Source organism: Anopheles funestus, chromosome 3RL (assembly GCF_943734845.2).
Source record: "Anopheles funestus chromosome 3RL, idAnoFuneDA-416_04, whole genome shotgun sequence".
Lineage (NCBI taxonomy): Eukaryota > Metazoa > Arthropoda > Insecta > Diptera > Culicidae > Anopheles > Anopheles funestus.
Genome location: NC_064599.1, coordinates 11345558 through 11368778, shown reverse-complemented (window position 1 = coordinate 11368778; position 23221 = coordinate 11345558). Strand labels below are relative to the sequence as shown.

At 41.7% G+C, this 23221-nt stretch overlaps 2 protein-coding genes and 10 non-coding genes across 13 annotated transcripts in view; 5 read left to right on the top strand and 7 right to left on the bottom strand.

The window, feature by feature from the left end:
* The window catches only part of LOC125768118 (protein PAT1 homolog 1-like), a 75221-nt gene that overhangs the window by 44692 nt on the left and 7308 nt on the right, over positions 1-23221 (top strand). Inside the window, exon 4 of one of the 2 annotated variants that reach the window (XM_049435345.1) lies at positions 15124-15982. The exons of the other annotated variant lie outside the window; for it this stretch is intronic. The gene's annotated coding sequence lies outside the window, so the exon portion shown is untranslated. Of the gene's footprint in view, positions 1-15123; positions 15983-23221 lie in introns of those variants that run through there. 2 annotated transcript variants of the gene reach the window in all.
* LOC125768125 (uncharacterized) overlaps positions 1-23221 on the bottom strand; it is a 31686-nt gene that overhangs the window by 5221 nt on the left and 3244 nt on the right. The window contains exon 2 of the mRNA XM_049435373.1: positions 4726-5817. Coding sequence (XP_049291330.1) covers positions 4726-4773 — 48 coding nt within the window. The 5' untranslated portion in view covers positions 4774-5817. The remainder of the gene's footprint in view (positions 1-4725; positions 5818-23221) is intronic.
* On the bottom strand, positions 7696-7793 carry Trnay-gua (transfer RNA tyrosine (anticodon GUA)). Its single transcript has 2 exons — positions 7757-7793; positions 7696-7731 (listed from the first exon to the last, which is right to left on the bottom strand). It is a non-coding gene; the product is annotated as a tRNA-Tyr (tRNA).
* Positions 7963-8215, bottom strand: Trnay-gua (transfer RNA tyrosine (anticodon GUA)). Its single transcript has 2 exons — positions 8179-8215; positions 7963-7998 (listed from the first exon to the last, which is right to left on the bottom strand). It is a non-coding gene; the product is annotated as a tRNA-Tyr (tRNA).
* On the bottom strand, positions 10985-11134 carry Trnay-gua (transfer RNA tyrosine (anticodon GUA)). The gene is made up of 2 exons: positions 11098-11134; positions 10985-11020 (listed from the first exon to the last, which is right to left on the bottom strand). It is a non-coding gene; the product is annotated as a tRNA-Tyr (tRNA).
* On the bottom strand, positions 11414-11549 carry Trnay-gua (transfer RNA tyrosine (anticodon GUA)). The gene is made up of 2 exons: positions 11513-11549; positions 11414-11449 (listed from the first exon to the last, which is right to left on the bottom strand). It is a non-coding gene; the product is annotated as a tRNA-Tyr (tRNA).
* Trnay-gua (transfer RNA tyrosine (anticodon GUA)) lies at positions 11838-11981 on the bottom strand. The gene is made up of 2 exons: positions 11945-11981; positions 11838-11873 (listed from the first exon to the last, which is right to left on the bottom strand). It is a non-coding gene; the product is annotated as a tRNA-Tyr (tRNA).
* Positions 12170-12307, bottom strand: Trnay-gua (transfer RNA tyrosine (anticodon GUA)). Its single transcript has 2 exons — positions 12271-12307; positions 12170-12205 (listed from the first exon to the last, which is right to left on the bottom strand). It is a non-coding gene; the product is annotated as a tRNA-Tyr (tRNA).
* Positions 15549-15819, top strand: Trnay-gua (transfer RNA tyrosine (anticodon GUA)). The gene is made up of 2 exons: positions 15549-15585; positions 15784-15819. It is a non-coding gene; the product is annotated as a tRNA-Tyr (tRNA).
* Positions 18086-18229, top strand: Trnay-gua (transfer RNA tyrosine (anticodon GUA)). Its single transcript has 2 exons — positions 18086-18122; positions 18194-18229. It is a non-coding gene; the product is annotated as a tRNA-Tyr (tRNA).
* On the top strand, positions 18516-18651 carry Trnay-gua (transfer RNA tyrosine (anticodon GUA)). The gene is made up of 2 exons: positions 18516-18552; positions 18616-18651. It is a non-coding gene; the product is annotated as a tRNA-Tyr (tRNA).
* On the top strand, positions 18926-19074 carry Trnay-gua (transfer RNA tyrosine (anticodon GUA)). The gene is made up of 2 exons: positions 18926-18962; positions 19039-19074. It is a non-coding gene; the product is annotated as a tRNA-Tyr (tRNA).

Here is a 23221-nt window from a genome sequence, read left to right as displayed (position 1 = left end):
ATTTAATTGAATATCTCCTTTCGCTAAACTCTACACCACATAAAGTATGGATTTTATACAATTTGTTAAACGATCTAATGCAAAAAATTGCATACTTTTAGGCGTCGTCAACACAGCTTATAAAACCAAAAATTCCCCGTTTTCACTGACGTTTACTCTCTAAACGCCACATTAAATGCAAATGCCAAAAAATACCGAAAAAGGACTAAAAGAAACATTTACCAATCGTCGTTGGAGTGGTAGGTACAGCAAAAAAAACGACACCTGTGTTTCTTCCGATGCAATTTGATCCTCGCAAACCAAACTGAAAAATACGAAACAGAATATATGTGTAACACAAAGTTCAATAATACTTTAGGGTAAGAAAGAGGAGCATTGATTGGTGGGAACTGGTTGCAAAGGAGCAGCATCCATTAGCATCCGAGAGGGACAGGGACTCAATCTCGGCCACGGCAAGTTTGCGTGTAGCAACATCCACAACTTCTCCAGAAATAAAAAAAAAGGAAGCAACAAACGTGAAATCCGGTTTTACGAACCCCGAACTAAAAGTTCTTTCATATGGGAATTAAAGAACATTCTCCTGTTTTCTCTCTCTCTCTCTCTCTCTCTCTCTCTCTCTTTCTTAATGTCCGATTGTATGATCGTGTTTTATGTTGATGCTAATGCAACGAGAAGGGTTTGTGCAGTCATCATGTTTATGATGCACGAAGATCATGCTGATGATGATGTTGCACCTCACACCATGGGAAAAGTTGTTCAAATCTGAATCTCCGGCCTCTTCCCCGAACGCCAGCTGACTGTGGACGTACGGGAAGGAAGTTCGCTGTTGTAGGATCACTACTACCAAGCAAGGCGGAAGGCTAGATAAAGGGAAAGCCAACATTTATTCACCATTATGCAAGTGTGCAGGAGAGTTGAAAAGTTTTCGAAACGCGAACAATAATTGTTATTGTTCTAGAGCACTTCAAGAACCCGGCGCAGTGTGGAGATGAACGGGACTGAGGGAAGGACGCGCACATCCCAACTCAACGCAACTCAAACTCAACTCCAATTAACTTTTGCTTCATCGTGCTTCATCGCCCTTATGTTTCTGGTGAATGGGTGAAGCCAAAGCTTAGCCGTGGCCCGTAGAGATGGACCGCCTCCTAGCAAGGATGGCGTGGGAAAGATAATATTTATCCGTATACACCCAACACCCTTACCGAGGACGAGGAATCTTCCCACCAGTAGCATCAGTGGGAAGTTGCCAGTAGTGGAGAGAAAATGGGGGCAAGAGAGAGTGGAGAGAGAGAGAGAGAGAGAAGAGCTAAAGCAGGATAATCATCTTCGTGAGTCACGAAAGTGATTTTTTCGGAAGTCTTTCGGTTCCTTGTCTTGTTGGGTTGTTTTAGCTTTCCTGGGCAGACGAGGAGATGACTCACCAGTTGCCAGTGCGTGCACTTGAAAGTTTGTTTTGTGATCTTGATGATTTTTCACACCCTCCTACCTGATCGTACAACTCCAAACTTTGAGCCGTTAGTGCTCGCAATTTAAAAAAACAAACGGATCCAAATATTAGCTTTCAACATAAACCGTAATGTCGCAAAAGTTTATCACAAATTTGCTTCATAACCCCCCCCCCCCCCCCCCCCCGTTTGCCATTCGTCAGCAGCAGTTGCTCGGCACAATAAAGCCAGCAATTAACCCGTTTGATGAAGGTTGCATAGCGTAACGAATACAGCGAAATAAGGGGCCTGGCAATCGAAAATGGATTTTTGGTGAGATTTTTTTTTGTATGTTAGCTTGAATACTCCCTCTCTTGACGAAAAAAAAGGGTTCAATTCTGTGAATGAATCTACGTCTCGGAGTTTTGAAAGGAAGGACAGACTAGGCCTTAAAAAGGCCTTGGTCTTCGTCTCAGCTTACCAAGCACACAACGAAAAAAAATCCAACATTTACCAAATGTATCGAGAAGCAACGGAGAACGATGGAGGTAGATGCGTTTAAACGATTCTTCCACAGAGATTCACATGTCGATAGAAAACACGCAACTATAATTTTTGCTTTGCGCTTCCATATTTTCAAACCATTTCCTTTCCCAGTTTTTTTTTTGTTGGGCATTATTTTTGATTCTCCGAACAAATTTGACGGCACGTTGACTAGAAGAAAGTAACCCTTTCTGAGCTTCCTTCTAGGAATGAAGATTAAGAGTTGGGATTTGGACATTTACTGGAATAACGCCAGAGTTGAATAAAACGAGTGAAACCACGCAATATGCTTTTGAAATCGTTACTTTTGTACATCGGAGAGGATAAATGACACCACAAGTGGATTGATTTACACAAACTTAATTACTGGTTCGATGCTTAATTTTGCATATTATTCCCTCTCTGTTCCTTTTTTTCTTACAATCGCCAACACACGTTGGCGGTAAGGTCAGGTTGGAAAAGGTTGATGGTCGGCAAAGTACCACCAATCGATCGGAAAGCCACTATGACGGACATTACCGCAAGGCGCGACCGAACCACATGCAAGTGTTTCACTTCGTCCCAGGAAAACAGAACCGAACCTGATGCAAAGAGAGGATGAGTTTTTGTTTTCAATAATTGATGATGGCAGCTCGTGTGCTGTGGCGTAACGCAACATCGGAAGCTAGTTGGAAGTTTTCTACCATTTTCGCTGGATGTGAAAATGCATTCAATGTGTCATTGTGCATGAAATTTTCAACCATCCACCACCATCAGAACCCTGCTTGTTCGGTAGGATACAGCAATGTACAGGGAACGGCGATTGTCACGGAGCAGCGGTGACGAACTGTTGCATATGCCGGGATGAGTTAATGCAATCAAGTTTCAAACTTCCGGTAGTGAGTTTTGCTGCGGATGGAAATCAACTCCCCAGCAGGACGGTAAAGGAAGTGGAAATACACTAGAACGATGCAATGTTGTCCTGGGAGTACAATTTATGCTCCAACGCACCGCTATTATCGTTCATGTCTCGCTTGAGGAGTGAAAGTTGATGTACTAGCGTGTATTTCATTCGACACTCAATTGGTATCTTTTGTACAAGAATATGTTTTAGCTGCATCCGTCAAACGGTCCTCCATGGATCAATCGAGCAAATCAGCAATCTAATAACACGAGAGTTCCAGGTTCAAATCTCACCCCACTCAGTGTGCGCGCGGACTGTTATCTTCCAAATAGATACAAAAGCGTTTTCAAAAGTAATGTGTTCTTGATGGATTGAGGAGTTTTGTATCAAATGTAGAAATGGAAAATTTCGCTCCAATAATTTAATTTCATCCTTCTCTCCTCCTTCTAGATGCTACTTAACTGTGTCTCTGAATGTCTGTTTGTTTAAGGTTGGGAGATATTATTCTAGTATGCGAGCGTAACAACAAATTTGAAAAAAGCCCGCTTTAAATCTCCCTTTAATCATCCGTTGATTCGCTTCTCCACATTAATTCCATCAAGTGTGCCAGTATGGCTTTCTTTGGAATTTCTGTCCATTTTTTACAAATCTAAACGATTCTTCTCGTTTCGGAGAACATCCGTCGAAGTGACATGAAACCTCAAAGGTCGCAGATAAGATTCAGCCAGTTCAGGAAAATGAGTCACATTCTCCGACAGGATGGAATGGTGATGGGCAAGCAGAAGGAGGAAGAAGGAAAAAAACACATCCAGCTTAAATTCAATTCCACATGCCGCAAGGGAAAGCGTGGGCTACCGTTTCTAGAGCCCAATGCCGCAGCGCGCCAGGCACCCCAGAAGCCGGTGGGAAATGATGAAAAAATGGTGTGTGAAAATGTCCCTCGCGTTGACATCGTGGTTGATGTCGATCATTACCAGTAGTTACCCATCGGCTAGAACCCCGAAACAGCGCACGGCGTAGTGTGCAGGACCCCTATCGAATGTGAAGATCCGAGCGCTGGATTGGCTCATGGGCCCTTTCCCCTAACAATCTCACCCCAGGATATTGAATCCCTAAATAATAAGCCCTAAGCCAGTGTAGAGCAGCAAGCCAAGCACGAGAACTGAAACGTTGTTGTGTGTTTTTTTTTGGTTCTTCTCTCCGTCGTTTTGTTTGGTAGGAAGCAGGTGCTCCTTGTCCCTTATGTGTTGGTTTCCCCCTTCAACTTACTCCACACATCATATCCCATGTCTCGCGGGCGCAAACGTTGATCGTTGGCGTGGGAAAGTTGGAAAAAAGTCTTGCCCAGAACGGTCCCGCTTCCATCCATTATCGTGACGTACGCACGGCCATGAGAGAGGAAGTAGAAATGGACAAAGTGAAAAGAGACGAGCACGAAACGAGCTGGAGCGAAAGAGACATCGACATCGACCTGCGGAGGACGATTTTCGGGGATTCCTTCCGCAGCAGCAGCAGCAGCAGCTGTCTTTTAAAATTTGATGCTAGCTGCTTCGAGATGTTTTGAGATTTTCGTCCGTTTTTTGGGCTTTCGTTAGCAGCCGATGGGAAGGGAATATCTTTCTGTGTCCGCAATAGAACAGCTGTAAAACGGCGTAAAATTGTGGCGAGTGTATTTCCATTCCGGTTTTTTGCCGGACAGTTTGGTGAGAAGTCCAGCACAGACGGGGCACTACAGATCCTAATTTAATCTCAGTTTTGCCGCGTCGCAAGACAACGATTCCATTCGAAGGATCTTTAAAGCGATGCTGTAATTGGATTTATGTGCCACGAACAATATGACTCGCAACATGCCATTTTTTTCCCGATTATACATACCTTCGCACAGCATTTTTTCGTTTGCTTCAGTAAATGCGACATGGTCATGGTCTTTGTAATCCTCCGGACGTATTTCAAATCTCACTGCTTTTGCAGTACTGCAACTTTACTTCCCGCTCACACCTTTGATCGATCGTGTTTGATTTAATATCGAATCGCGATTAACACATTTATACACTTCACTAGCAAACTTCTTTTCTTCAATTTGCAACGCTCGATGCTCGAGAACATCAACTTGCGTTGGAACTGGGAAATTAGATGGCAAGACACAGCACTATGCCCAACAGGATATGGCACGGAACCATCGTCGAACTGGGACGGAATGGATTGGACACTATGGTCGGAATTTTCACGCTTCACAACGGAACTGCTCTGGTAAAATCCAATCAACCCCCCTTAATGAGGCAAATTTAATTTCACTTCCATTTACTGCTGCGATACCAGCGCGCCAGAACTCACGCACCTCTTTTACACACGACGCCACGCACACAGAGTGTAGTGTGCTTTAGTGTGTTTTTTTTTTGAATTGAATGTTTCACTAATGATCGATTAAAAAACGATTTCCCGATTTTCAATCCACTGTTGTCGTTTGCGCCACAACGCGATACGGCTCGAACGCTCGCTTGTGGAAGAATGCAATCGTCACACGCGCAATCCCTTCACCGGACGATTCGTACAACAATAGCACACCTTACATGCTCGATGATGGTTTCAAGTTTATTCGATGTTTTGCGCTTTCGATGTACGCAAACCGATGGAAGCCAAGGGTCGAGCCTCTGCGTCGGCATCGCGAAACAAACGAACTTGTTCCGAACTGTGGCCGAATGTTCTGTTCTTTCTCTTTTCCTCTTCTCTGCCTGTCCGATATAGCCATCTCTTTTGTGCCTTTGAATGGGCGTTCATCTCGTTCATCTTAAAGCGTTCATTACGACAGTAAATTTTGAGGGGAATATCGCTGGCGATGAAGTGCCTTAGAAGAAGCTTCATAGCTTTGAATTTAAAGTTCTGTTCAAACATTAACTACCATGTGTTGTGCTGCTATTGTGATTGAATCACTGATCTATCTCATAAAAGCTATAGTGATGTAGCGACCTGCAAAGAAAAAAAAAACAATAAAAAGAATTAATAAATCATCAATCAATGTGATAATAATTGAACAGTATACTAAAAGTAAGAAGACACTTCCCAATAGTGAAATGCTTACACATATTTCATATTTCTAATATCAAATGAACGGATGAACACGCTGGTCCCAAAATTCCCCTTCCCCGACCCGAGCTAACCAAATGAACACCAACAAGCGAAACCGAAAATTTGATCCGATATGTTGCCGGGAAATGAATGAAAAAAACAAAAACGGGGAAAACGTGATGGGCTTGTTTACTACCCCTGCGTAACCATGGTTGCGATGCGTTCCCACGCTTCGCCCAACAGTGACGTAAGCGTCACATCAAAACAAACGCTCTGTCTCTCTCTCTCCCTTGCTATCCGTCTCTTCTTTCCTTCCTACTTTGATTTGATGAACTCGTATCTCGGTAGCCTTATCAAGCGTATGCGTATAAGCGGCGCATACGAAAGTGCACTTAGTGACTGACTTCCGTTCCATGGGCCCTCTTCATCAACACCTCATCTCCTTCCATCCATAACCCTCTTACCATACGCCTCTTACGGATGGGGATGGCAGCCACCGGTTCCACTTATTCATTCGTACGAGTTCTTTTAATTTTTCTCACTTCCGATGGCCAGTGTGAAACACGTTGAACCCATCTCTCTCTCTCTCTCTCTTTTGTGGTCCTTCTCTTCCTTTCCTTTCCATCCCCAGGACTACGAGGAGCCACTACTAACTTCGAGGCACGGCACCACATCAACAAGAAGGAAGGGTGGCCCGGATTGCTGCATTGAGGCAGTCATTCTTGCCTTTTCTTGATACCCTCTGCCTGCTGTTTGGTTGTACTTCAACGTCATTCGTGATACGATGATCCCCTTCCTCCCCCCGCGCAGACTACCACCATTCATCAGGCTCCACATGCACCGTTCTTATTATTATTATCATTACGAATGCAAAGCTGACAAGCTGGCCAGAATGGAGGAAAAAAAGGAAGCGCGCAAAGTGAAGCAATATCGAATCGATCGAAGGTGTCCCAGAGTAAAAAAAAAACACGAGAAGGGTCCAAGATCGACTGAGACCCGGCAGGTGAGCCGGGAAGGGAGTAGTTTTGTGTTTCACCGCACGCTTTCCCACGATGCTTATCGAACTGTGTATATATGTTGCACACCTTGTGTGTATCGTTGTTTTCTTCAACCGTCTGAGTGTGCTTCCTTTTTCGTTTCATTCTTCAATTGCTACTGCTCGCATCTATCTTCTGTGAAGTTGTGTTTTTCCCCCCCTTTTCAATCGCGTTCTTCAAGCCGCGCCATATCATGTGCGTAATTTTTTACATTTTTTTTTCTTTATATTGCGTGGTTTTTCTCACACCATACGATGGTGTTGCATGTTGGTGCTCAATTTAAGGAAAGGGAAAATGCAACCGGAGCTGGTAATGAACCGAAGCTGGTCCGGTAAATTGAACCTGATACGAAAAGCAATATCAACAAAAATTATCACTCCACTTAGAGGCAATTGAACATTTTCACACACAACATAAGTACGATTTGCAAGTAAGCTATTTTAGCAACGTTTCTTTAGAAAATATAACTTATCAATGGGTTTTACTTTTATCAGTACAGTGACCTATGGATTACTATTGATTTTTCAACATCGCTCCTACAGTCCACCGCTCTACCAACTGAGCTATCGAAGGTGTTAGAAACAAAACGAAAATAAATGAACGTATTTTGAACCTATAGTTGAAACCAAATCTGCAATTGTTTGTGTAAATATTTACCAACATATCAGAATTTTTAAAAGCAAAATGACCCATAACCACTGGAAAAGCGTGCAAAATATGTAAGCAAAAAAAAACATATACCTCCTTCGAACCGGATTTGAACCAGTGACCTATGGATTACTATTGATTTTTCAACATCGCTCCTACAGTCCACCGCTCTACCAACTGAGCTATCGAAGGTGTTAAAAACAAAAGGAAAATAAATGAACGTATTTTGAACCTATAGTTGAAACCAAATCTGCAATTGTTTGTGTAAATATTTACCAACATATCAGAATTTTTAAAAGCAAAATGACCCATAACCACTGGAAAAGCGTGCAAAATATGTAAGCAAAAAAAAACATATACCTCCTTCGAACCGGATTTGAACCAGTGACCTATGGATGACTGAAAACACAGACGGTTGAGATGGAGAAGACAAAGTTGTTGAATGAACGTAGTAATAGAGAGACAGAGAAAGTGTGCATTGTTTGCAATTACAACACAAAGTTTTTCCAAAGACTCAAGAGCACACACACACAACAACTAAGCCAAACACGCAACTCAAACGCGCCGAGTTAAACTTCTACAGTCCACCGCTCTACCAACTGAGCTATCGAAGGCTACGAATGTAAGTCTGTTGGTGCACGAAGAAAAAGGCCAATTTTTCACACCAACCCCAACAGTGACTAAGAAACAAAATAGTAAAACTGTAAAACTAGTAGAGGGGATTGGTTGGGTACTGACAAAGTGGAGTTGGAAGTGATAATTATGTTATAAGGTGAAAGTGAATGACGGAATGCAACAAGTTCCTCTAATATTATTTTTTAAATAATTTAAAATTAAACTTCAATTTAATATATTGCACAAAACCCATTTGTCGGAGTTGCAATAGCATTGATATATCAGTTCGATTGATTAATCAGCGCTATTCGAAGTGGCCTAAATAATATCCATTCGTGTTTCCCTACCATACTGCTCCATTAACGGCGCCGGACAACTCTGGTTGGCTGCTGCCAACTCTCCACACCCAAAGCACCATCAACCTTCGTTTTAAAGCACAATTTCCGAAAAGGAAGCAAAAACACACAACCGAAAACTGGCCAACCATCAATTGGATCCAAGAAGTTGAATATCAAAAACAGGCAAAGAGAAGCCCTCGATTCAACAGCAGCATCCAAAAGGAGGATAATTGTGTAGCTTCTCGTGCTAATTGTCTGGTCTTCTCTTTCACGATGTCACACGTACAAGGACGAACGGAAACGGAGTTCAGCTACGGCGAAACTGTAAATGAGTGGTTCGCTTTCTCTTCCGGGTCCCATTTCTTTCTGGGCAGGATTGTTGTTAAATCGCTTCCAATGGTGGAGAGATTACCGTGGCAAAAATAAAATCCCTTACCCCCATTAACGACAAAGTAGGCAAGGCAGAAATGATCCTCAACGAATTATGAACACTGCTTTACGGTGAAATGTTTCGTTTCCCACGAAACTGTCTTTCTGTGTGATCTTCTTTTCTTTTTATTGCCAAAAATCTCTCTGACGCTGCAAAGTTTCTGATAACAGAGCTAAGAAAATCGTATTTATCCTAAAATTCCTGTATCACACTCTTGGAAGAAGATCAGAGGTTGACAAATATAAATAAATCGATCTTTATTTCTCCAACATAATACATTTGGAAGATACCAAGAACTTCAGGAAAACTTCATATATTCTGCAAACATGAAGCATAATCAACATAAACAAACCATAATTGCATTACCGAAACCTTACCACCACGCTATCCTTTCATCTTCAATACGGAAGGGAAATAAAATGGACGTAAAAATGCGCCTCTCCCTAAGGTGATTTATGTATGACCTTCTTCTTGGAGAAGCTGGCAGAGCCCGGTGGCAAAAGAATGGAATAAAATACATCCCTAACCTAGAATGTAGGGCCCGCCTCGGATAGGCCAAAACGGAATCGGAGCGAAACAACAAAGTGCATAATCCGGTGACTCGATTGGCGGAAGCAAACAAAAAACACACGCGCCCTTGCCCTATGCCGCACAGGTTCTGTGTGTGTTCGAAGGATACACATACTCACAGAAAAATGGAACAGCACGTAGAGGGACGCATAAAAGGACGAAACACGAGTAGCGCCACGTGCCCAAACCGATTCCAAAGTGGACGAATATGAGCGCGACTCTAATTGCGTTGGATTTGCAGGATACAGGCGAAATCTTCAGGATCTTCTACGCTACGGTTTGCGGAAGGGTCGTGCCAGCAAAGATGACTGATGAGTGACGGCGGCGGACGACCGAACGATGGTCGCTTTTGTCGCTTTAGACGGCGTTTTTTTCTAAAGCATCACTTGGCTCGGGGTGTATATTTCATTGGAAACGCAATGGAAGAGGAGGAAGAATTTTGTGTTCCTTCCTCGTACTTGGCGAGGTACAACACCGAGCTCTTGCGGAATACAATTTCCAATTATCTCCGCAGGGGTCGTCCCAAAAAAGGACCCGACGGATTAAGGACACATCAAGCGAAAAGATGGTGGTCGTCAAGGTCTGGTGTTTACGGAGGATTTTACGGAGTGGGAGGAGACTCGGTTGGAAGGATACTCTGACGAGCGGGCGAACATGCTTTAAGGGTTAGCAGCTTGTCATAGGCCATGTTTTGTGGATTATTCGGAATAAAACTCCTTTCCGGAGGGTAGAGAAATACATCAGAAATTCTAACCATAACAGTTATTGTTTCAAGAACTTTGAAAAATATAGTCACCTTTTCTGCAGTTCCATGTTAAGCGCTTAACGTGAAGTTAATGGATATCGAATGGATATTTGTTTTAACACATGGGTGAAGCATGATTGATATTATGCTTTTAAATTGATTTTCTTTGAGCTAAACTCCGGTTAGAAATACTCATGTCTCCACTCTATCACCTAATGCCCTGGGTGTCCTGGTTCTTTTGTGGCACATATGTTTCCTCCACATGTCACTCTTCCAGCAGGTTCACGTTGACACACAGCAGTCGATGAGAACAATGTTCACTAATCAATCCCAGAGTTCTTGTTTGCACGAACGGTTCGTGCCTGTCCTTCAATCGCCACCATTTGGTTGTGGCTGCAGGAAAGGTTCTTTTATCTGGTTGGGAATGAAATCATCACCTCATCGACCGGTGGAGAAATGTTCCATTGATATTTAGTTTAGCACATACATGCACTCCGATGGTAAGAGTTGGTTCGATTAAATTTAATTACCTTTAACCTTGTTACGTCGAGTTTGTGGTTTGCTGCTTTCAAGGTTGAAAAAGCAAGAGGGAATCAAATGTATTCATCAACTAATGCAATCGACCACAATGCACACAGATGCAATGTGCGCATCTAAAAAGATTAGTTTAAAAAAAACATTTTTCTCCTTCGAACCGGATTTGAACCAGTGACCTATGGATTTCTACTCGATCGGAAAGCATGATCAAATGTGCAGCACCTAGAGTAAGGTTACAGCTGCTTCGACTTTCCAAATTTTCTACAGTCCACCGCTCTACCAACTGAGCTATCGAAGGCTTCGAGGTTTGTTTTCGAAAGGTGAGCAGAAAAGCCACGCGCAAAAACCGTCACTGTTCCACTTCCAGTCACTGGGCAGTTGCTACGAAGAATTCGAGTTACACGTTCGCAGGAGATAGGTAGAGCAGTGCTTGGCCACTTTCATTTGTCTTTCATCAAGAGCACGTAGTGGGGAGACTTTATCGCCTTGGTAGCCGGTGTGGTAGTGGACGTGGACCAAAATAAAACTGTCTCAAATCAATTGGTAGAGTAACAGCAAAATAAAGTTCACAATTTGCTCCTTCGAACCGGATTTGAACCAGTGACCTATGGATTACTATTGACTGGAGGTGATCTCAGATGCATTTCTGCAGGAGATCCTCACTCTCCGACACTACCTACAGTCCACCGCTCTACCAACTGAGCTATCGAAGGTGTTGTCGAAGTGATCGGTGAATGTGAAGAAATGACCCTTCTCTATTCCTTTGCTAGTCTACTCACTTACTAATCACAGCAGTAATTTTGAGTTGTCATTTCTGGTTGATCTTTGCCGGGCTTTACTGTCTTGATGGACAAACCCAAAGAACAATAAGGACTAAGGACTAAGTCGTACCATTTTTATGACGTGGCTTTCGCATCTCTACCGTCTTTTCACAGAGTTTTTACATTGTTTTCGGAGTTCAAAATTCCTCAAAAAAATATCTAAAAAAATAATGACAGACTTCCTTCGAACCGGATTTGAACCAGTGACCTATGGATTACTACTCTAATGTTTGGAAAGTGATCGTTAATGCATGTTGTGTGGTGCATCGAACCTCCTTTCACCTTTTCTACAGTCCACCGCTCTACCAACTGAGCTATCGAAGGCGATGAGGAGGTTCAAAGATGAGGTTGTTTTTATATTGCGCGAAATGATCTAATGTGCCGCTGATAAGGCAGCAGAAATATTGAATACAAACCAAACCACTCAATACAAGCGAGGCGAGGATTAAGAAAAAAGAATTTAAAAGAGCTTAGAAAAGAAAAAAAATAAATTTAAAAAATATACTTCTTTATCCTTCGAACCGGATTTGAACCAGTGACCTATGGATTTCTATTCGCTGGACACAGAAAGATCACATTTGTTTCAAACTTGATCCTCCTCACTCCAAACTTTCTACAGTCCACCGCTCTACCAACTGAGCTATCGAAGGCACTGTGAGAGGTGATTCGTTGCATTGCACCAACTAGAGATTATTTCATTGCGCTACTCCAAACATTGCCGTTGACCCGAATGCAAACGTAAAATCATCTCGCTTGTTCGTGTGAGAACTTGTCCGAAAGAAGCACCGAACCGACAGAATCAGAATACAGCAAAAAAGAGGGATTTAATGTAACTGCAAACCGATGAAGCGAAACAGTAGCAGCATAACCATAAACAACGCACATTAAAGCTTGCGTCAGCCAATTTGTTACTCAATTGGTAAAGTGCATAATTTTCGAAATTAATTCTTCTACCTTTACCCATCATTTGTCTACCCCGTTTTGCTTTTAGGTGTACGATTTTTATGCACTCATCAGCAAAAAGTTAACAAAGCAAAAAAAAAAAAACAAAACTCTCAACAATCGTGAATATGTGTTTCCCCAACCATGGGAACCGACACAATAAATGCAAGTTCGGAAGTTTTTTTCCACTCTACCAATGCAGACGCAGTTGTACAGCTCACGCTTGTAAGTTTCCGCCCAATTTGGTTCGAATAAAATCAATTTTAATCATCCCTTTTTGCCGGTGTTCTTTTCACCCGGTAGCGAAAGGTGGAAAGCATACTGTACCACGGACATAAGCACCACAAATGTGCAATCTTTTCATGCTGGTCATTTAAAAAACTCACGGGACGGCAGGAATGAAAAGGGACCGTCGATTCGTGTGTAAAAATCAGTATTGTGAGCGGCAGGAGCGATCCAATAACGAGTAATTTAATTTCACAACGACGAACAATGCTCACTCCAATCAACAGTCTGTTAATTCATTTTCTTGCAAGAAGTGCAACCGAAGAACCGAACTGCATCCCAAGTGCATGCACACTGCTCTCTCTCTCTCTCTCTCTCTCTCTCTCTCTCTCTCTCTGAAGAACATAAAATTAATTACAATCATTTCGAGAACCTCACAGAATCCTCTATCACCTTTCCTTCCTTCTCGGTGCTTATTGTTCTATCCCGCTCGAAATCAATTGCACAACCCCGCTAATAAAGCTTGCATTTTAGTTTGATTTGGAGTTCGTCGCTTTCCGAACGTTCTTCGCGTTGGCTCACGTTTATTTTCATTTCCTGTCCCGAAAGTCATGCTTTTGCGTTATCATAACCACACTGCCAATCGAACGTACGGACGGGTCGCTCTCGGTAATCAACGGCGGCCAAGGAAATACAACACAAATTTAAACCATTTCTTTTTTACATTCTTTTTTTTCTTTGATAAAAAACAGTCAATTGCTGTCCGGTGTGTGTGTGTGTGTTTTTTATTTCATCTTCTAGTAAGAGAATAAAAAAGTGCGGTGGGAAAACTCACTCTCACATCGCATCTCTACCACGTCCTGGGCAGCTTCCGTGCAGGGTCTCGAATATAGGTGATTAAATTTAAATGCGTCACCGAACTGTACACTCTTCGCCCCTTTTTTTTGCCGAAAATTGAAGGTATCCATTATCCTTTGTCCGTGTTTTATCAAGGTCACCAAAGGGGCGCTTCTTCCCTGCGCTTCTGCCACATGCAAGTGCTATCGGATTCACAGGTGCAGCAGAGAAATAAACGGACAGAATCGCGTTTTCTCACGCATTTCCAGTGTATTCTCGATTACGACAACAACACCTGACCAGTGTTGCCTGCCCCCTTTTGGGACAAACTTTGATAGTGGCCCCGTCAATCAATTGGTTCCTTTTTGGTACATGTTGCTGTTCACCAAACATTTTCTGTACGCGCAGTAGTTCTGTGTGAGATTGAGAAATAAATGAATGAAAGTCTTCAACATCGTGGCTCATTCACAAAACTTCAACCTCATCCAGTGTGTTGATGTTTTAAGGTTCTTCCTTCCAAGAGGACGGTAAAAAACCCGTTTCGCGAGGTTGAATTTGCAACATCGTAACATAATCGGCGGGAGAAAACACCGGGAGTCAGTCGTAAAAACGGTGCACGCATTACGCCATTTAAAAACGCCATTTCCTGCGTTCTGCGTACAACAGGGGGCTCGTGATTAATATTTACTTTCTGCCTTTTGGGACTGTTGCTGTGAGAAAGTGCACAGAGGAAGAATACATGGTGGAGTGGAGAAATTAATGATGATCACATAGTGGCAAACAGGAAGTCCCAGCGAAGTGAATGGGAATATTCGTTTTTGTTTTAAGGACTTTCCTTGAATGGCTGTGTGTGTGTGTGTTTTTTTTTAATTCGTCTGATATCGTATTGATACGTGAAGATTTGAGTAATTAACAGGCAAAACTTTGTTTTGTTGCAAGTCGCAGGTAATGTCCGATGGGTCAAAATTACACCAGCTTTACACCCAATATTAGCAAATAAAACCAAAATCATCTCACAAACAATTAAACTAGACAACAATTTACCATTAAACGACTTACGTTCATGCTTTTTTTCCGGGACGTAAATATCTGTTCGAGAATATTTGCTTTACAGGGAACAAAACGTGGCACAGCCATAAAATATGTTCCACCGACTGTTTTATTTATTATCACTGTAGTTTTCTGGGATATTTCTGCCACAGTCAACCAACAAAACCATTCTTAGCGGCTTAGCACCTACGTGCGTCCCTGCTGCGCAACGGCTCGTTAGTCTGGATTGTCGCCCTGGTGTACCCAACCAATTGGACAAAGTGGAAATAATTAAGAATTTTCTACGCCACAGAATCTCCTCGTGGATCTTTCGTTCCCAACTCCGCTTTCATCTGTATAAATCTTAGCCAAAAAAAACCGTTTGAACTATTGAGTGCACTTTGAAACTTTTGTATCATTCTTTTTTTTTCAGAAACGCCTATGAGTGAGGTGACTTTTTCCGAGAGCACTTTTTTTTAATGGAAAATAAAACCTATTGCTCAGCTGCACGCATGCTAAAGAATCGCCAACTAACGACTTAACTCCCGGGAAAAAAACGACACGTGACCGGCACGCGATCAAGAAGTTGAACATCCCCGTGTGGTAGGGTTCTGTGTTAATTCTACAACCCTAAGCAGACAAGTTTTCGTACGAAGGAAAAGAAAACGGAAAATGTAAAAACTATAATGGCTGGAAGTATTGTCCATTGCTAAGGGAAAATATAGATTATTATTAATTTTATGAGACTGCGTACTTTGCCACCAAAGCGTAAACGCAATCATTTACATCGTCGACATCGACACAACGGCGGCGTACAGTTGGTACAAAACCATCATGTTGAGCGCTCCACGCGTTGATCCTTCGATAGCTCAGTTGGTAGAGCGGTGGACTGTAGTGTAAGGCGAGGCGTGTCAGATCTTACGCGATGCCCCTAGCCTAGAAGTTCAATACCCATTCCATGCGAAATTTAAGAATTGCCCGCTTCTTAAATAAAAGTGCACACACCCATCCCATTGATGAACTTCTAGAAGTAATGTGTGCCCTAGGTGAGTGCCGTGCGTGAGAGAGGGCGACACTGCCCCCTACAAAAGTAATCCATAGGTCACTGGTTCAAATCCGGTTCGAAGAACAGTGAGTTTTTTTTACTGCTTTAACAGTACAGGATTCGCAAAGCTATTTATAGCTACAAAACCTTTCCCCATAAAATGAGCCATTCATCTAATACGGAGCTCCGCCGTCTGTTATGGAGATAGCCACAACTAGTGTTGGGTCAAGAGCGAAAGTGCGATGCGCTCCCATTTGAAAATTTCCTAAGGCTATAGCCTTACTTTTTTTTTAGGAAATTTTGCAAAAAATTTTAAATTGATTTATTTCAATGAGAATCGGTTGAAATAAGTTTCTTTTCATTCAAATAATGCTTTAAATTAAAAACAACCATAAAAAATAAAAAAAAATTAAAAAAAAAAATTTAACTCGAAAATTTCATAAGGCTTACCCCTAGCCATTTTTTGAGCAATTTAGCAAAATTTAAAAATTTGTTTTATTTTAATGCGAAATTGTTGCAATAGGTTTCTTTTCACTCAAATAATGCTTTAAAAGAAAAAAAGAATAAAAATAACAAAAAATTAAAAAAAAAATTTCAACTCGAAAATTTTATAAGGCTTACCCCTTACGTTTTTTTTGGGAAATTTTGCAAAAAAAATTAAATTGATTTATTTTAATGCCAATTGGTTGAATAAAGTTTCTTTTCAATTAAATAATGTTTTAAACAAAAAAAAAATAAAAAATTATAAAAAAAATTAAAATTTTTAATAATTTGAAAATTTCATAAGGCTTATTTTTGCACCAAGTTTTGCCTATAACTCAGTCGGTATCAAACGGATCGCCAATCTTTAACATGTGGTCGATAGATGGCACCAATGGCTACATTTTCTTCTTGGACCACCATGCCCTCAGATGTCTGTGCCAGAAGTTATTCGAGGAACCAAGTTCCTTACCCTGTTTGAGAAAATATATAATTTTCCTCATTTTTGAGCAATTCAGCAAAATTATAAAAAATGATTTATTTTAATGCAAATTTGTTGCAATGTGTTTCTTTTTACTCAAATAATGCTTTAAATTAGAAAAATAATAAAAAATCAGAAAAAAATTTAAAAAAAATTTTAACCCGAAAATTTCATAAGGCTTACCCCTTGCCATTTTTTTGAGAAATTTTGCAAAAAAATTTAAATTGATTTATTTTAATGCCAATTGGTTGCAATGTGTTTCTTTTCACTCAAGTAATGCTTTAAATAAAAAAAGAGTAAAAAATAATAAAAAAATCAAAAAATTCAAAAAAATGAAAATCTCAAAAGGCTCATTTTTGCACCAAGTTTTGCCTATAACTCGGTCGGTATCCAACGGATCGCCAATCTTTAAACTGTGGTCGATAGATGGCACCAATGGCTACATTTTCTTCTCGGACGGCCATGCCCTCAGATGTCTGTATGTCTGTTTAGCTGTCTCAGATGTTTCTATAAATATGCCAATCTCCTAAGGCTGTATAGTCTTAGGCTTTGTTTTTGAAGTAATATTGCAAAATTTATAAATGTGATATATTTTAATGCTGCAATAAGTTTCTTTTCACTCAAATGATGCTTTAAAAGAAGAAAAGGATAAAAAATAACAAAAAAAATTTGAACTCGAAAATTTCATAAGGCTTACCCCTTGCCATTTTTTTGAGCAATTTAGCAAAATTTAAAAATTTGTTTTATTTTAATGCGAAATTGTTGCAATAAGTTTCTTTTCACTCAAATAATGCTTTAAAAGAAGAAAAGAATAAAAAATAATAAAAAAAAATGAAAATTTCCTAAGGCTTTAGCTAGTGGGTCAAGATCGAAAGAGGTATTTCAATCGCGGTCATCTTATTGTGCGCGCTCCTTGTGGTGCGAAACTTCGCTCGTGGGAGCACATCGCACAATCGCTCCTGTGTGCAGCGCTCCGTGTGGAGCTACCTCAAGCGCACCGCACACTTTCGAGAGCGAGAGCGGTGCGCTCCGCTCTTGCAAAAGAGCTACTTGACCCAACACTAGCCACAAGCAAAACAATCTCCCACCATGACCTACAGATTTGCCCCATCCAAAGTTGATTGTGCCCCTTGAGAAGGGGCGAATTCGCACTAGCAACAAACGGTGGCCATATACAGCCACAGCAGCTGAGTTGGTAAACAAAACAACATCGAGCGAGCCCCCACTCTGATCGTTGCGTTGAATGCGCCAAAGCGGTACAATGACTTACTTTCGCTCCACGCCACGTGCGTACCCCGATTATACCGTTTGTGTTTAATGTTGTTTTATAGCTAAAGCTCTCACACCGCTAAGGTTTATGAAACAAGCGGAATGATCACGTTTTCATCGCCTTCGATAGCTCAGTTGGTAGAGCGGTGGACTGTAGAAAAGGTGAAAGGAGGTTCGATGCACCACACAACATGCATGAACGATCACTTTCCAAACAGTAGAGTAGTAATCCATAGGTCACTGGTTCAAATCCGGTTCGAAGGAAGTCTGTCATTATTTTTTTAGATCCTTTTTGCTTTGTTAAGGAACTCCGAAAACACTGTAAAAAGTCTGTGAAAAGACGGTGCGAAAGCCGCGTCATAAAAGTGGTACGACTTAAGACTCCAATAGTCCTTATTGTTCTTTGGGTTTGTCCATCAAGACAGTAATGCCCGGCAAGGATCAACCAGAAATGACATCTCAAGATGACTGCTGTGATAAGTAAGTGAGTAGACTACTAAAGGAATAGAGAAGGGTCATTTCTTCACATTCACCGATCACTTCGACAACACCTTCGATAGCTCAGTTGGTAGAGCGGTGGACTGTAGATAGTGTCGGAGAGTGAGGATCTCCTGCAGAAATGCATCTGAGATCACCTCCAGTCAATAGTAATCCATAGGTCACTGGTTCAAATCCGGTTCGAAGGAGCAAATTGTGAACTTTATTTTGCTGTTACTCTACCGATTGCTTTGAGACAGTTTTATTTTGGTCCACTACCACACCGGCCACCAAGGCGATAAAGTCTCCCCACTACGTGCTCTAGATTAAAGACAAATGAAAGTGGCCAAGCACTGCTCTACCTATCTCCTGTAAAAAGTGTAAGTCGACTTCTTCGTAGCAACTGTCCAGTGACTGGAGGTGGAACAGTGACGGTTTTTGCGCGTGGCTTTTCTGCCCACCTTTCGAAAACAAAGCTCGAAGCCTTCGATAGCTCAGTTGGTAGAGCGGTGGACTGTAGAAAATTTGGAAAGTCGAACAGCTGTAACCTTACTCTAGGTGCTGCACATTCGATCAAACTTTCCGATCGAGTAGAAATCCATAGGTCACTGGTTCAAATCCGGTTCGAAGGAAATTTGATATTTTTTTTTTAAGTATGCAATGCATCTTAATATTTTGCATGTTTTTTTCTCTCGTTATCATTCACATTTTCTATTCAAAGCTTATCCGATTCATTTCCTTACCCAAACATACGCAACGAAATCAACACTAAAGCATATTCCAAATGCAAAACGGACAAAACGAATATACATGGTGAACAATAATCATGCATGTAGCCGGGAAAAGTAATAAAATTGAAAAGCAACACTCAAAATCACCTAACAACGAGCCACACGCGTTCGGTCACGTGCGGTGTAAATAATGTCTGCCCCCCCCGACTAAAGGACTAAACAATGTGTAAGGAGAGAAGGATGAAGCAAGTGAATATGATTGTCAACTGTTTCTAAACTCACAGCTTAAACCCCGTCGCTCATCGCAAACTGTTTCCCTTTCTAGCGAACGAACCATTTTCCAGGGCACATTAAAATCCTCCCAGAATGCAGTGGAACGCGTCCGGAAAGCAAATGTTAATTAAATTCACAACTTCCGCCCTCTCTGGTTGGGTGTTGGCTGGACTGGCCCAATCGGAAGGGAAGAACATCCCAACTTTAACATGTTGATCGTGTGTGAGTCGTGCGAGAAGGGAAGGATTCGATTGTTTGTAATTCTCCCTTTGCCGAGGGTCCGGACTTTTGTCAACAACGTCTCCAAAGGCTCCTCTCCAGTTGACGAACGTATATCGATCGAAGCGAAAGCAATCCCTACACGGGAATGAAATTTAATTTAATCAAGCGAAAAAGAAAGGTTCCGATTAATCGTCTGTCAACGCTGAAGGTCAACGGTTAGGGTTGTCCAAATTCCAAAGATACCAAATTATTTGGTTCGGTCAGACACGGGATAATGCAAATTGTTGGCCGTTTGGCGCGGAGTAGGGCAGCATTCGCATGTTTATACACAGCGATCGATCGTATCGGAAGGATGAGGGAGAGATGCATAAATGCAGCTTAAAATTATTTACGATCCAAAATATTTGCAATCGTAACTCATTTGAATGGGATGTTGATTAGTTTGGTCGGATCGGTTGGGAATTTGGTCGTATGCGAATAATGGAACAAAGACCGATTGACCAATGGTTCAATAATTATCGGACGGTTTCGTGCACTCGAATGCATGCTGCAGATTAGGAGAAAACAATAAATATAAAATGTCATGTTTGTCCTTCGTAGAAACGCGTGCTGCAAGTAATTGCCAATTTTATTTCAAATTATTTTACAAAATTAAAACAAAGCTGTATCCCTTGCTGTTGTACAAACTATAGCAATAAGCTATAAAGCTTTAAAAGCTGGTTAAAAAAGCAGATCAATTAAAAACATTAAATGATTTTTCATCTCATTTCGTTGAAGCTCATCAAATACATGACGTGCAATTTAAAGCCATATACGGAACATGAACCAAGAGTGGGTCAGCAACACCGTGTTGCGTCCCGTGAAATTGATAAAGTGCCATATTGTACGTATCAACGTTCGCTTTGCGTCAGTGAGTGTGCCACGTGATAAGCGTGCAATATTTTAAAATTATTCGTGCTACAAAAAAAAACATAAAAACTACATCACATAATGGACAATGGACTGAATGGACGAGCCAACATAACAACTTGACTTTTATTTTTACCTCACCTACAATACTTCACCGTAACGAATCTGCAACATGTGCTCGAGCGAATATGTCAACATGAAGTTTCAACAACTCTGCCCCCAAAAATTACTATCAAATCCGCGGCAGCAACGCATAAAGCATAAAAAAGACCATGACTAATCTCGATGGCAGAGGAAAATTGTTTCTTTTTTCCGCTTTTAAGTAGGGAGTTGTCATCCGAGGGATTTCCCTGGTTGCTTCATAGTGTTCGAATTAATGATTTTAAATACCGAGAAAGATTAAATTGAAAATAATCATAATCGCTGCTCGTTTCATGGTGATAAAAGAAAAACATTTTACCCTCGGGGCCAAATGTTTGCGAATTTTGAATGAGTCGGACGGAAAACGGGAGGGAAATCGCATTGTACAGTACATTACTAGAGGGAATGTCCCTTGTCCTAATTGAATCTCCGGTCCAGCTTTGGTCAGCTGTTGGAAAACCCACTCGAATGATTTGCAACACTAACAGCATTCAAAACCACCCACCACTTGACAAAAGACTCTGGTCAACATTAACAGTGCGTCACCCACTGATTGGGTGGGTAACATCTTTATGCTGCAGCTTGACGCAACACGGCAGCAGATGGTCAAGCGCCAAGAGTCGAAAAGACAATTGACCAAAATCAACCCGGAACAACAACGATTTTAAAGCAAAAGGAGAAAACCCCGATTCCCCGACAGCGGGACATTTAATTGGGAAACGTGTTAGACGCCGTCCAAAAACCCACAAAACATGCTGCTGCTTGTGTCCTCTTCCGGTAGGCGGAAAATCTTTCAAAGGCAGGTGAGTTTACAAAACAGTATCGCTCGTTAAACGTCGAGGCCCAGGGAAAGGGATTGAGCTTTTCCTAATGTTCGTTCAATGACGCAGAACAATCGGGTTTGTACGTGACTTCTGTTTGACGCTCGTTAGAGAGGCGATGTCACACAAAAAGGATGACAATTGAATTCCAATGAATCAGGCTGTTAATTGAGTAACGGAAATGGTTATTCTATGGAGAGATCTTCATTCTTTCTGATTTATTGCATCAAGAAAAAGAACTTTATCAATTAGATAAATTATTTAGACCAAACTCCAAAGTCTCCAAACTACGGCCCAACTAGGCCCTCGCGAGATATCCTGAGATTGACCCTCAGCTGTGGCTATTCCACTCAATGCGGCCCGCCATCTAAAAAGTTTGGAGGCCCCTGATTTAGACAACCTGGAGAATATTTTACAACAATACTTAGATCAATATTTCGCATACTTTCAACATAATCCACTCAAAATGAAGAAGCCTTGAGTGGAATAGACGTTTCCCACTGTGCACGTCCAGAAAGATCGGTAAGAACATAGAGACAAGATCGATTCCAAGTAGGGAATCCCAATCTTTATGCCAAAGCATGCCGGCGCGTCTCTCTATCACAACAGAACCGTCAAACCAACGTCGAAAGATTGTTTCCCAGTCACACGGCCATGGCCATGGGAAACACGAAAACAAACTGTCTCGCGGGAAGAACCGGCGATCGAGAGTGAAAAGCGAAAGCGATGAAACTTCCGAAGGGCAGCGGCACACAAGACACACAAGGTCGGGGTGTGAGAATCTCTATCCCCCTGGTGAAGCCACTAGGCAAGAAAAAAAAAACACACTGTCACACGTTGGAATTCGATTCGAATCGCGAACCAGAACCGACCTAGATAGGACAGAAGAAGAGCAAAACAACAAAAAAAGGGGAGGCAGTCGTCTCAGGCCATTCCCGCTGTTAGAAAGTCACATTAACCCCGAAGTCTGGATGGATTTTGTGCGCTGTTGGGAAGATTTTCCCAAAAACCCAACGATGCATAAAATGTGAAGGTTTCGTCAGTTTCATTCGCATACACCTTTCCCACCTCAGCCTTCACACGGACGCATTGGTTAATAGTGACCAGAAGCGCATACATATATGGGAAAAAGATAACAGCATAATTAGCCCACTGCTCTTCCAGAAGTTCCAGAGGTTCCAGAGGACATTGGATTGAGGAAGAGGAGAATGGAGAACGAACTTTTGCACAACCTACACACATGAACAGATCGTTACAACATTCCCTCTTTCCAATGTTTGACTCTCTGATCTCTCTCTCCTTCTCGCTAGCATTAGAATAAATGCCTTTCCCTTCCTCTTTCCCTGCCATATTCGGCCCCCTACTTTTGCCCTTTTGGTTTATGGCATTTTTTCCGATGAGAAAATTCTTTACCGATTCGCCGTTGCCGGGAAAATGTCTCAACCCTGAGGTTCACATTTGCGGTTCGGGAAGGCACACGGGAAAATCTCGAACTCTTCGAAATGGTCCCATCGGATGTGGAACTATTGCCGTTGGAATCGTGGGATTGGGAGAACCGAAAGCTAAACTATCCCAACAGGAGGGGTGATGACGAATACATCACGTTTCCCATGCAGTAAAGGGAGCAACTGAACACATCCAGGACAATGTCACCCCAATGTGTATGTGGTCCTTTTAAAGGG